The 15,132-nt window shown below is 42.7% G+C and overlaps 1 protein-coding gene across 1 annotated transcript in view; it reads left to right on the top strand.

The window, feature by feature from the left end:
- RANBP17 (RAN binding protein 17) overlaps positions 1–15,132 on the top strand; it is a 646,782-nt gene that overhangs the window by 528,498 nt on the left and 103,152 nt on the right. The window contains exon 25 of the mRNA XM_075601659.1: positions 11,898–12,064. Coding sequence (XP_075457774.1) covers positions 11,898–12,064 — 167 coding nt within the window. The remainder of the gene's footprint in view (positions 1–11,897; positions 12,065–15,132) is intronic.

Below are 15,132 nucleotides of genomic sequence, written 5' to 3'. Positions count from 1 at the left end.
TAAATGGCATGGGCCATATGAGGTCTTGGAAAGAGTGGGAGAAGTAAATTATAGGGTAAGGCAGCCAGGTAGGAGGAAACCTGAGCAAATTTACCATATAAACCTACTCAAGCCCTGGAAAGATAGAGAGGTCTTGTTAACCCTAGTACCCCCAGGTCCGTCAGAGAATCAAGAAACTGACCCAGAGGTTAGCATAGCTGAAACACTGTCCGTGCATCAGAAACGAGAGGTCCAGAGTTTAGTGAGAAGGAACAAAGAAATCTTCTCTACACAGCCAGGTAAAACTAACGTAATTAAACATGACATAGTCTCTGAACCGGGGGTCCGAGTTAACCTTAAACCGTACCGAATCCCAGAGGCCAAGAGAGAGGCTATAAGTTTAGAGGTTAAAAAAATGCTAAAACTAGGCGTAATTGAGGAATCCCAAAGTGGGTGGAACAGCCCTATAGTTTTAGTCCCAAAGCCAGACGGTACAACAAGGTTTTGTAATGACTACCGGAAACTAAACGCGGTGTCAAAATTTGATACTTATCCTATGCCCAGGGTGGATGAACTTGTAGAGAGACTGGGCAAAGCCCGATATCTCACAACCCTAGACCTAACAAAAGGGTACTGGCAGGTTCCCCTCACAGAAAGGGCAAAAGAAAAAACAGCCTTCTCAACCCCAGACGGCCTCTTTCAATATAAGGTGCTGCCTTTTGGCTTACATGGAGCTCCCGCCACATTCCAAAGAATGATGGATAAAATTTTAAAACCACATGTTCGGTACGCTGCCGCCTACCTGGATGATGTGGTAATCCATAGTGAAGATTGGCAGTCCCACCTTCCAAAGGTCCAAGCTGTGCTCGACGCAGTTCGGTCTGCTGGACTAACTGCTAACCCCGCTAAATGCACTATTGGTCTGGAGGAGGCCAAGTATCTGGGGTATTCTATTGGTAGAGGGTTACTCAAACCACAAACACTCAAAGTAGAGGCGATACAAAATTGGCCAAGGCCAGTCACAAAAAAACAAGTAAGGACCTTTTTGGGGTTAATTGGCTACTATAGGAGGTTTATTCCCAATTTTGCAACTAAGGCAACCCCACTAACCGACCTCACAAAAGCAAGAGGACCGCTAATGGTAAAGTGGTCCCCCGAAGCCGAACAGGCCTTTAGAAGCCTGAAAGAAGCTCTCTGTGCCCAACCAGTGTTGGTCACACCTGACTTCTCCAAAGAGTTCGTAGTCCAAACCGACGCATCTGAGGTAGGGCTGGGGGCGGTACTCTCCCAGGAGTCTCAAGGGGAGGAGCACCCCATCCTTTATTTAAGTAGGAAACTAAATCCCCAGGAGAAAAATTACTCCATAGTCGAGAAAGAGTGTCTCGCAATAAAGTGGGCTGTAGAGACACTCAAGTATTATCTGTTGGGGAGAAAGTTCCGATTGGTCACAGATCATGCACCCCTTACCTGGATGTGTCAAAATAGGGAGAAGAACGCTAGGGTGACCAGGTGGTTCCTAAGCCTACAGCCCTTTAAATTTTCTGTGGAACACAGGTCGGGGCACAAACATGGCAATGCCGACGGGTTGTCAAGGATGCACTCCCTAATATCCATGGTCGCTCACCCCTCGAGGTCTGAGCTGGGGGGGAGGATATGTGACAGAAACCAGGGGTTGGTAATAAACTCCATATACAGGGCTCCCAGGATACTGAACAGTTTCTGTCCTGTCTAAGCTGAACAGGGCAGCCTCGTGGTACAGGCACTCCATTCCACAGTTTGTCTGCTGCCTGTTTTCTGTCACCTGTCATGCTGATTAGAGTTCAGGTATATAAGACCTGTTTCCTGTTTCCTCTGGGCCCCGCCCAAGAGCCTGGAAGGCTGCTGAACTGCAGAGGGGTGAGAAAGCCTCTTTCCCAAATCGCTTCATTCATTCTGTTAGTTTGTCTAAAGACTGCAAAGGTACTTATTTTGTTGGTGGAAGTGGACAAGCCACTTCCAACTCTGAGTCAGGGACATCTAAGTTTAAGTTATCGCTCAGACGAGCAGCTTTTTGTTTGGCTTTGTTTTCTGTTTAAACTGTGGCAGTCTCAGTGCCTGGGACTGAATAAACCAGGCATAGCCTGTTTAAAGGAACAGTACGTGACGTCTCATCATTTAACCTACCCTAAAAGACCGTGTTCTAACAGTCCCGGACAGACGGCGGAGCCCCGGAGTAAGCCGTTTGTCACAATATATATATATATATATATATATATATATATATATATACACTCACACAATTAATATTAATGTCACAACTAGGCTTGCTGCCTGGCTCTTTGCCTCACTTTCTTTGTGCCTCACTGGTTCCTCGTGGTCGCTGCACTGTGACATCACCCCCTGTGGAAACGTCGCTGCACAATGACATCTCTGTCAGGTACGCCTCCCGACCCGCCTCCGCCCCACAAGCCCCGCCTACCAGAGCACACGCTCTGTCTGAGGGGCAAGAACATGAAAAGCAGCCGCTTGGTAAGCGAGGGGTGAGCGTCAGCGCTGGAGAGCGCGGCCACTCTCCACTATAGACACAGCCTAAGGAGTCGGCGGGGGCTTGCCAAGAGAGCACAAGATGGCGGACTGTATCCGACACGACAGAGAAAAGCTCCGGACGGCGCGAGCATAAGACGGGTTCCAGGACATCGGAAATCGCTGAGCTGAACAGTACCGAAAGAGTCCCTCCCTTTTAGGTCGGGGCAACCTAAGGGAGCCCAGCAGGAAACAGAAGAATTCCAGAGCAGGACCTACCTTGGTTTGACTGCGTGGCTCATTGGCACTGCAAGAAGGGTCAATGGGTGAGTGCCCTTTCCGTGACGTGAGACATTAAGAGCGAGAGGGGGCACGGGTCGCCCTGACATCCCGAATGGCACTTCGCTGCTGGGATGGGGGAAGGGGGGCTCGCCCATAGTACTGAGTGCTGGGGAGGTGGGGGTGGGAGCCTGTGGAAGAGAAGGAGGGGAGATTTGAAGTATATGAAGAATGAGAATTGGAAGGGGGCAACTGCAGAGGTGAGGTGCAAATGCAGAGGGAGGCTCTGAGGAGAAGAGATGGGGGGGAAGGAAAAGGGTGAGTGGTCGGCTGACGGGTTGGGGAGCATGGAACGAGGGAGAAGGGGTGAAATAAACAGGTGACAGCACGTAAGGAAGAATGAAGGTGGGGGGGGGAGGTTTGAGGAGCCATAGCGCAGAGAGCTGTATAGGGCTAGGGAGGAATCAGAGAGGAGACTACCCAAGTTAAGGAGCATAAGACTAGAAATGAAAAATCAATAAAAAGAGGGGTGGGCAGATAATAATTTTTTTTTTTTTTTAAACGTGAGACATGGGTGTGACCTGGGGGGTCGGGGGAGAATATGAATATGGCGTTGGAGGGGATATGGGGTAGCTGCAGTTTACGTTAGAAGTGGGAAGCTCAACCTACTCCGGTTGAAAGTTCAAAATAAAATAAGAGGAAAAAAAGGAGGGAAAAAAGAAATAGATTGAGAACAGGGGAAATAAATTATCATTAAAAAAAGTGTTATTAAAATCTAGTTAGCTTTACTAAAAGCATGGGCCAGCCAGCTAGGTGTTGCTGTGAAGTATAGTAAATTGGTGGAAGTATAATCAGTTTCTTGGAACTCAAAGAAAGATACTATATTTAGATCAGGTTGACCTATGGTTCTAAATAAGATTATGCAGGGAAGTGGTAAGAAAAGTTGCTTTTGTGGTCCATTCTTGCGCTGCTCGGTTTTTGAAGTTTTAAAATAAAAATTGTGCCGTGGACAGGAGGCAGGTCAGCTCTGGTAGCACACATGTGCCTTGTTAGGCTGAGGCCCCGGTCTCTCCGCTGTAACGCGCGCCCGCGCTTTTGGCGGCGCGTTGAGCCGATTCCCCGGTCTGCAGCTCACTGCAGGAGGAGAGACCGGGGGGGGGTGGCGGAGGAGTGACGGGGGCGCGGCCATGACGTCACCCGGCAGGTTCACCCTCATTGGCTGAACCGCCGGGGGGCGTGCCTAATCGCTCGACGCGAGTAATGAGAGCAGGAGTAGCTCTCGCGCGAGCGCTGCGGCCCCCCGTCGCAGCGGGCCCGGCGCCATTGCGGGGAGGGCTCTCGTGCGCGCAGCGTCCGCCTAAGGCCTTGCCCCCGCTGCCTACTACAGCTTCCGCTGTGGCGGACGCTGCGCGCACGAGAGCCCTCCCCGCAATGGCGCTGGGCCCGCTGCGAGGGGGGGCCGCAGCGCTCGCGCGAGAGCTACTCCTGCTCTCAATAGAATTGAGAGCAGGACTCGCGTCGAGCGATTAGGCACGCCCCCCGGCGGTTCAGCCAATGAGGGCGAACCTGCCGGGTGACGTCATGGCCGCACCCCCGTCACTCCTCCGCCACGCCCCCCCCCGGTCTCTGCTCCTGCAGTGAGCTGCAGACCGGGGAATCGGCTAAACGCGCCGCCAAAAGCGCGGGCGCGCGTTACAGCGTCGTGACCGGGGCCTTAGCCTTACAGGTGATGAGGGCCCTGCCCAAATCACAGGAAAAGTCCCTGGTGTAGAGGGGGACACGGTTCTCCCGAGACTCTGGACCAGGAACACACTGGGCTTGGAGGAATAGACACACCTAAGGGCAGTTGAATCAGGGTCAGTCTTGACCAATATTTACTCAGTTAGATACTGTATGTGTTTGTAGTGTCATCCCTGTCTTCCCTCTTGTTTGATCCCCCTCCCCCCTTCCCACACATCAGACCTGGAGAGGGTTGCATCCTGGAGAGATGCCAGGAGGCAGAGGAGTCTATGGAGCTTCCAGAGAGGTCTGAGGAGTCACATAGCTGTGGTAAGCACAATAATCAATAACTCAACAATGCTGTAAACGTCATCTCACATAATGTCAGGGGCCTAAACAGCCCAAACAAAGGAAAATTGGCATTTACAGTATAAAAAAAAAGAGAGCGGATGTCGTTCTTCTTCAGGAGTCCCATTTTAGTCAAACAAACTTCCCAAGATATTTTGATAAAAACTATAGGCAATATTATTTATCATCTGCTAAAGTTAAAAAAAGAGGTGTAGCAATCCTGTTCCACAATAGACTCTCCTTCATGATTGAAACAATTAAGAAAGATCAGGACAGGAGATTCTTAATCCTAGTTGGAACAATCCACGGACAATATATTACAATAGCTAACATCTACATCCCCTGTGAAATTGACACGGAATTCTTCAATATACTCTTTGTAACCTTACTGTCACGGATGCTCACTGCAACCTGGACTGGACCGCGGGGCTGAGGTGGGGAATATATATAACCACCCTCCTAAGCCACGGGGGTGGGTTCCGGATTGCAGGGTCGTGAATGTAACCAGGTCAGGATAGGAGAGTGGAGAGGGTAGCGGGTACTTGCCTATGGTCCGGGATTGGAAGCGTAAAATGGTCGAGATCCGTAAAACGAGGATTGGAGAGCGTAGAAGTTCGTTAGCCAAGCCAATGTCCAGGGGAACAAGAAGACACAGGTCAGGTACAAGCAGGGCCACAACAGGTATTCGGAATTAACGTAGAGAGGTACTCAGGCTGCAAGGGAGCCCTGTGTATAGAAAGGTCTATGCTCAGCAATGATTAGAGGGCAGAGTGAGACAAAATACAGGGAAGCACCAATCAGGGAGAGAAGGAAGGAGTGACTCAGATGTAGGTAGACCGGTGATAGGCTGAGGCAGGGTATAGCTCAGGTGTAGCCCACCTGAGATCAATCCAGGCATCATTGTAGGCGTTTGTCCCTTTATGACGTGCGCATGCGCGCGACGGGGGCGCAACACGCGAGATGTGCGCGTGGACGGGACCCGCCACGTGTCTCCAGGAGGTGGGGGCGGCATGCTGTGAGGACGGGAACCGGAGGAGGAGCAGAGGATGCGGCCGCACCGACCACCCTGGAGGTCAGTAGCTGCGGGGAAGCGCGGACGGCGGAGGCGCAATCCTGACACAGACGATAGTATAATCCTAGCAGGGGATTTTAACTAGACAATGGACCCAGAACTAGCTACGTCTTCAGACAACCCTAAGCGTAGAAAGAATAAGGGTGTAAGTGCATTACTGTATTTGAAGGTCTGAAAGATAACCAGTTAATAGATATCTGGACGGAGCTCCACTTCGTGGAACGAAGATACACCTTCTTTTCAAATCCACACAGCTACAGAAGGATAGACTACTTCTTTGTGTCTTCTAGACTGGTCCCAAAGGTCTCCTATGCTAGGATCCATGATATTTCATGGTCAGACCACGCACCGACAGAGTTTAGGTGCTCACAAATTAATCTAGACAGACCAGGAGCAAATTGGAAATTGAATGAATCTGTTATAAAAATTCCGGATATTACCCAGAAAATTGACACAGAAATAGATCAATTCTTTAAGATTAATAAAGATAGTGTTAACTTTCATACTACGCTATGGGAGGCCCACAAAGAGGTACTTTGATTAGTATAGCCGCTGGCAGGAAAAAGCAGAGGGACGCCAAATTACAGAAGCTGCACGAACTCTCTACCGCACATAAACAAGGCTGAGGGGCAGAGGTCCTAAAAGAAGTAAAGGACACAAGAATTGAGCTGAATATGCTCCTAACCTCCCAGGCTGAGAAGTCATTGATTTGGTCAAAGAGGAATTTTTTTTAAAAAGCAAACAAGCCAGATACCATGTTGGCAAATAAAATTCGTAATAAACAGCAAAATTATAATATACAATCTATTAAGCTGATGTCGGGAGCCCTAACTTCTAACCCTAAACTAATCGTGGAAAAGTTTAAGGCATATTATGAAGAACTATATAATGGTAGGAAGGTCATTCATTGCGAGAATACGAAGAAAGCGCTTAGTCGCTTCCTATTGGATTCTGATCTACCCAAACTTGATAGGGAGGAAAGAGAAGGTCTACAAAAAGACTTCACACTAGAAGAATTAGTGGAGGTCGTACAGAGTCTAAAACCTTCCAAGGCCCCTGGCCTGGATGGGTTTTCAAATTTATATTATAAAAAATGTATTAAATATTTAGCCCCACATATGCTCCGTATGTTTAACTCAGTTTTGGCGGGTGCATCTTTCCCGGAACACATGGTCCAGGTGTCCATCTAGTTAATCTATAAACAAGGGAAGGACCCGTCAGACTGTAAAAGCTATCGGCCAATCTCATTGATAAATTCAGATATTAAGATCCCGCTCTCGCTCCTGCTCTTTGCCTTGTGCATGGAGCCACTGGCTGCTCATATCAGGCAGATATATTGGGGTTTCAGGTACACTTCCAAACGCACAAATTAGCGTTATATGCAGATGATGTCAAGCCCCATCACCTCGCTACCAAATTTATTTAGCCTCCTGGGGAAATTTAACAAGGTATCAGGGTTTGAAATCAATCAAAATCTGAAGCGTTAAATATCAACCTACCTAAAGAAGTAGAGAAATTAATCGAAATTAATTTCAATTTTAATTGGCAACCACAAGCAATAAAAATCTTCAGGGAAGAGGTTAACCGGTGGGCTACATATAATATTTCCTGGTTTGGAAGGACCCATTGCATCAAAATAAACCTCTTGCCACGTATTCTATATTTGTTTCAAACTCTTCCAGTACCAATAAATATAAAAAATATTCTGTCATTGTAATCTTTAATCTCAAATTTTATATAGAGGCATGACAGGCCGAGGATTCATGTTTAATTATTAAAAAGACCAACATCAGCAGAGGGGCTCATGGTACCCTGCTTGTTGTCCTATTATAAAGCGTCCCAATTCAGCCAAATTTCTCAATGGCACATAGCTCCAGAGTTAAAGAGATGGGTGGCGCTGGAAAAGGAGATTAGTGCGCCTATTGAGCTACGTAATTTAATCTGGTTTCCTAAAAAATTTTATAAACTAATACAGGAACCGCTACCCTCAATGAACAACTCACTAGCAGTTTGTGAGGCCACAAAATATAGATGACCACTAGACATTTATTAATGACACCCCTATTCGGAAACACAGACTTTGCTCCGCGTCTGAAAGGCAAGAATTTTCAGATTTGGAAACAACAAGGGTTATTGAGACTCAAGGATCAGCAGGGCAGAAACACTATAAAAACATTCGACCAAATGAAGTCAAATAAAGACATCCCAAATACAGAATTTGTTAGATATCTCCAGATCCGGGCATTTTACACTAAATTTAAGCAGCGCCCCCCAATAACGGATTTCGAAACGCGTTGTAATCTGGAAACAGACGTGAAGGGACTAATCTCTCGGATTTACTGGGAGGTGGTCTGTCCTGTGGCTAATCGGTCAGGTAAACTAAAATACATGTCTCAGTGGGAATTGGACCTAGGATACGTTGGAGGAGGACGAATGGAAAAAGATTTTAGGAGCAGCGTCCAAAGGCGCAATCAATATGTACAATGTTAAAGGAGAAGGATATAAAGTAATGATGAGGTGGTATCTCACTTCACTAAAACTATCAACATTTGTCCCAGGTTACTCACCATTGTGCCCTAAACAATGTGGAGAGCAAGCGGACTTGTTACATATGCTGTGGTCTTGCCCTCGGATAGCCCCTATCTGGGAAGAAATCAAGGTTTGGCTGGACAGGATATTGGGCCTCGAAATTTCAATGGACCCCTGGCTTTTCCTACTAAACAGACCGGTTCAGGGACTGGCCAGTGAGGAAAACAAGTTAGTAGCATATATTAACAAGTTTGGTTAATGACTCTGGCTCTAAATTCCAAAAAGTCTTGTATCCCTGGTTCGCCCAGACGGACATCCCAGGGGTGAGCAATGCCACCGCCTGGCTTTACTAGATCAAAATGCGTTCTCCTCTGACAGTGGACTAACCGGGGGAAGAGAGGAGAAGCGAACTAGAGGTTTTACTCAGGCCAAAAACAGGACCGCGCGAAAGAAGTGACTCCAGAGAGGCAACATCACAAGGAGATCGCAAGTGAAAATAAAGACATACTCCAGACGACAACCCCCCCCCCCTTTTTTTTTTCCTCCTTTACCACCCCTCTTTGTGTGATGTTTTTATTGTTGTTCGGTGTTTGTCCAGTGTTAGTATAACCATATAACAGTGTTTTATGCTACAATAAGCTATTTGAACTACCAATGTCATGCTGAAAATTTGAATTTATGTTTTGTATATGTCCTGAGAAACTCAATAAAAATTTTAAGTTTAAAAAAAAACCTGGATTACAGATCCTATTCCTCCAGAGGGATACTTTTGGATTTTCTATCAAATTTGCCTTAAACCCTAGGTTACAAATCCTATTCATGCTGAGGAATTTGACTGATCTTATCTACCGGACAGGGTTTTCATTGCCCTGGAAGGTAAGTGTGTGCTTCTTGTGGAAACGTGGCCTTTATTTCTTGACATTGCAGTCAGTGAGTACCCCTGTTTGGATCATCATGTAACCACATTGCCACTAAACCTTACAAGGGGTTGACACATCCTATGATCACATATTTATTTATTTAACCACTATCATGGATGTAACAAGATAAAACCGCATCGATTTAACAGTTCATTCCGAGGAGGAGCTAAAAAGAGGCCAACAGTGCTGAGAACCGACATTTCTCCCGTGAGATGAAAGATTGGCCTTATTAACCCCTGTCATGGATAAACCCCTGAATGACAATCTGCATAGAGAAATCTATGAGCCCGTTCCTGAATTACAGTTTACACAGAGTTGGAGACGCACTTTAAGATTGCATAACCTGCGCTTCGGATGTCATTTCGAATATAACAGGGCTTGGTTTGGCATAGACTTTTTTTTACTTTGTGGCTATTGAACTCTTTTGAATATGCTTTTGTCACCTATTCCCTGTTCGTGTTTCCCTCAACCCTGCCCCTCTTTTACAAGCACTCCATAGCTTGCGCTTATTATCCTGGCCACCTGTTGTATGATTTCAGAACACTGCCTATAACTTTTATTGCTAAATATTAATACTATATTTGTCTCATTAGTGACTGAGTTTGGGATTTATTGGTGCTTATTTACCATACTGGCCAAAGGGTATTTCAAGACAATATATAAATATTTTACTATGTATTTCTGTCATGTTGGATGTAGCATTGGGCTTCTCTGTCGTCTGTTGTATACATATGCCACGCTCAATAGCACTCCTTTTTGACACTTATATAGATATATATATTTTGTGGGGGCTCAGGGGTTCCCAAAAAGAGCTTGCTGGGGTTTTGTTAACCTATTCTCAGCTGTTTCAGCTGTTGGAGGTTAGTGGCTCCTCCTTCCCAGGGTTTAAGGCCGCCCCTCCCCACTTCCCAAGTTAGTGGGTCCTTTCATTCTGCTGGATATAGATCCAATGTGGTCTTTCTCCCTCCTAATAGAGGTAAATGAGAATTTTAATCCTAATAGAGGTATATTAGTATTTTATCTGGTAGTGTTAGGACTTGCGAACGGGTGTCTGCCTTGTCGTGACTCGCAAGCTTACAACGCATTGGCCAAAGGGTTAAACTAAATTACCCTTTTTCAAGAGAATATATAAGTATTTGACTGTATTTCTGTCATGTTGGATGTAGCATTGGGCTTCTCTGTCGTCTGTTATTTACCATACATTTTTTTTGGTTATTGGTCCGTAGCTTTTGGCTCCAGCCTCTAATTTGCACTTTGGGCACCTCAGGCCCCACTAGATCTTTACGTCGCTATGGTGATGTCACTGGGGGTGTATCTGGCATTTGTGGCACCGGCTCTTGTGTCTCTGGGGTGTATATGGTTTGGTTTTGTCACTGTTCATTTTCTCTTGAGAAAGACTTATGTTGAAGCCAAAACTTTGAGTTAATAAACACCACTTTCTGCTTTAGAGTGTGTGTGTTTGTGTGTGTGTGTGTGTGTGTGTGTGTGTGTGTGTGTGTGTGTGTGTGTGTGTGTGTGTGTGTGTGTGTTTACTCGATTGTCACTAAGCACACCTTAGCTAATTAAGTAATGGCACATAGCGAGTTCACATAGCTAGATAAAATATATATATTATATATCATAAAGCTAAAGGTTATGTGGTATTTTGTTACATTAAACATGCTCCTAACATGCATTTTTTTTGTTTGTAGAGGATACAGAAGACCTAAACTATTGTAATGGTTTTTAAGATATAACACATAATGCAACCAATTGAATCAGAATTTCAAAACTAAAGTAAACCAATAATTGTATTTGCCGTATCGTTTATTAGCAAATCAACTCTTACCGTAAATTGAACAATCATATTTTTGCATCATTGTTAAAGCGCTAAAAGTTATGGAGATTCATGGAAACTGGCTGTAAAAGGTTTGCCCTCATTCACCTGACACAAGCAATGAAACATAAAAGACCTTTAAAACCACTATCCTTTGAGCTATATATCTTCTGAGAGATTTCTGCATTTGTTTGGTCTAAGTGAGATGGGTATTTAAAACAGAGAGAGATACGAGGGAGATGTTTAAAATTTAGTTTAACTTCTTCACTACTAGATGGGTGAACAATACATGTAAAACTTTACGGCAGTTTTACCCACCTATTCTCACATTGTGTGATGCACGTTAGAAGTGATTTGTGCACTTACACTCACTTTATATCAGCCTTTCCTAGAAATGTGCAGCCAATACGTGCCCCTGACTTGTATTTGAATGCCCCCGGAGTGTATTTTCTAATAAATTTTGAATTGAAATATAAAATAAAAATACATGTAATATTTTTATAGAAGTTTTAAATACATTTGTAGACAAATTGTTTTATCTATCTTTATCACAGGTACAACATTTTATATAAATTATATTAATATATTGTACACTCTATTCTTAATAGCACTGATTGAGGCTGTATTGATCTCCCATGATAATGTAATGCATACACTGTGAGCATCGTACAAATACATTATTTCAGCTCAGTAGCATGGAAATGTAACTAACGTAACATCTTGTCCGTTACAGACACTATTGTCTCCTCTAGCTGTTGTGCTTGCTTAGACTACATTGTCACCTACCTCTTCAAGCACATAGCAAAGGAAGGAAAGAAACCCTTGGGACGAAGAGAAATATCGCAGGATGGACAGCGTCTACTGCACTTCATGCAACAAAATCCTAATGTACTGCAACAGGTAAACGGTTCTATTATGTCTTTATATTACAGAAGTCAAACTATTCACAGCTATTGCTTTGTCTTACTTGGTGAAAAACAAGATGTTCCGTTTTAATTTCCCACTGAAGCTAGCTGTGAACCATGGCATTTTGATTATTGTAATCCACAAATAGGGAGCATACATAAGTCGAATACATTTTGTTGATGTTACTAGAAAATGTTAAAATTCCTCATTTGTAAACCATTTCAAATACTTAGAAGGGCCAAATGTTTTTAAATAACATTTTTAATTTGTTCTTTGACTAGTTGTATGGACAAAAAACTTTGTCTATTTTTACTGTAGCATTAAATTTGACTTCCCCTTTACATCTTCTATTGATTGCAAAACGTTCTAAGTCTCATGTGAAAACCCATAGAAGAAATATAAAGAAAGGAATTAAATTGAAGTTTCTATTACCCAAAATGTAAATGTTAGTCTATATTTGCCCAATATTCCACTTTTTAAATAGAAATGAGTGCTTATTTTAAACATAACTGTTTAGAATGCAAAACAATATCAAATAACATTTTGTATACATTTTTTGTGTCATACAGTACTACCTGATTCCCACAAGTTTACTGTTTTCATAATAAGATAAAAGATCATTATCACTGCTCTCACTGCACTAGAAAAAAATGTCCTGTAATCTCCCTTAGAAATGTTCTGTGAACATAAATACAGCTGCTGCACACTGTAGGGGAAAGGGGAAATAATATCACCCCATTATTTTGTTTCCGTCCCTAACCACTTTTATTTTGATATCAATAAAGGCTAGGTTTCATTTCATATTTAGGTTTGAGGGCAGTTATAGAGAATTTGCTCTCTTCAATTTTTCATATACCCACTTTCCCTTTTACACCATCTATATGACTATAACTAAGTGACAAGACCATTCTTTAGCTTGTTTATATACTCCAAATACATTAACATACACTCGACATGGTGAGATACCTGTGAAGTATGCTAATTTATACACATGTAAATGTAAAATATATTGACATAATTTATGTCCCAGATATTTCAGGTGTCAACCTGCAAACCATGAAGTTTAAGGACTAGCCCATGAGAATTTATAATTTTGCGACTTTCCTTCATTTGCATACAACATGTTCAGATGACACAGAATTGCACAGCCAACCCAGTAACACTTGTTCAAGTTTAATAAATAGACCCGATTGTGCATTCACGTTTTGTACTTTCATGGTGGTGGATATAGTGGTTATAGATAATTATTATATTATCATAATTACAGAACATCTATAGCATACAAGACTTCTCATACAGTTATTGGTACTGTGAAGATTAAAAGGGAATTGTTTAAAACATCAATCCTAACTGCTCATTTTTTTAAATGTTTTTATTTTGGGGGTGGGGGGGTGGTTTCTTACATTAATTTTATAATTTCTACATATTTTATTTTTTCAGAATTCAAACCGGGGGGTTCTCCGGAGCTAAATCGCACATTATGTTGCTTCGGGGACTCCCTGGTTCCTGAAATACTTACCTCCCTTCAGGAGAAATAAACTGGCCACTGAATCTTGTGAGTTCTGAGGACCAGTAGAAAGCTGCAACAATATTATTTTTGGCTTCCTATTAGATGGCCTTTTAAAGCAGCAGAACATGTGTTTTTTTTAATAGGTGAGAAGTAGAGGGTATCTGGAGCTGAACCATGTTAATTTCAGCTTCAGGAACCCCTTGCTTCCTGAGATACATACCTCCGTAAGGGTGCCTTTAGCAGCTGCGAAGGTTTAAAGCTCCCTGTCACGCGGGCCAATAGGAAGCCGCAAAGGATGATGTCACGGTTTTCTATTGGCGCGTGTGACACGGGAGCTTTAAATCCGCAATTTTTATAGCCCAACACAACCCATCCGGAACTGCTACCAGCACCCCCTATGAAGGTAAGTATCAGGGAAGCAAGCGGTCCCCGTAGCTGAAATTAACACAGTTTAGCTCCAGAGATCCCAGCTTCAAACCTTTTATGCTAAATTTAAAAGAAAAAATAAAGATATGTAAGAGCGGGGATTGTAGCTTTGAGGTTTCTAATCATCTAGTAGTTTATCACTGTGTTCTGGAACCCTCATGGGGAATAACTAAATCTTTTCAAATTCAATTCTTCCAAATTCCAAATCATTGGATTGTTTCGTAAAAAATAAATAAATAAATATGACGGCAGAACAATAGGTATATATTTTTCTATAAAAGAACCATAACTCCTTTTACTAACATGTACTGTATTTGAATTTTAGTCCTATAAAATTAATTGCATCTATTGTAAAATGTCAGATATTACAAATAACCTAGCGTATATCTGATGAGAATTACCTGATGGTGGACTAATGTATGTTTCTGTTTATTAATTCCACACTATATTGGTTTATCTCACATAGAATGATTTTTATAAAACCAAATTATGAGCCCATTGGAGATGTTCGAAACTTTGGAAACATTTATGTTTGTGTATTACATATATGTTTCATATACAATTATGGATTCCATATGATGTACAGTACTGTGTACATTGGCAGCTCTATACAAGAAAAAATATTATTTGATTAGTACGTATTGTACCTATTGCATTGTATGTTGGAAATTACTTTTTAAGGGTTTAAAATGTTTGAACATAATATTTAAATATTTAATATTAAAAATTGGGGATGATGCCACTACAGTATATGAAAAATTGTAGAACTGCTATACGGAACAAACGTGTATGTTCAGGTGATATGATTTGCAGTAACATTTATAATGTCACAGACTAATCTCAAGTCGTGTACCATAACAAAAATAATAACTGATAATGTCCTTGTGAGTCACGAAAATGGTGGATGTACATTTCTGAAATGGAACTAGATACTGATTTAATAAAGTATTGTCCTATGTATAGTGACATCTTAAGATTAATATGTGTAATATGGAAATCTTCAGTACAAGAAGAATTGTCAAACTATGTAATTTGTCATGTGTCATAAGCAAACAGAAAAAAAAGATGATAAAATCTGAAGGGAGTTCAAAAAATAAAATGTGTTTCCATTATAATGCAATATACT

Source organism: Ascaphus truei, chromosome 5 (assembly GCF_040206685.1).
Source record: "Ascaphus truei isolate aAscTru1 chromosome 5, aAscTru1.hap1, whole genome shotgun sequence".
Classification (NCBI taxonomy): Eukaryota; Metazoa; Chordata; class Amphibia; order Anura; family Ascaphidae; genus Ascaphus; species Ascaphus truei.
This window is presented reverse-complemented; position numbering and strand designations above follow the sequence as displayed.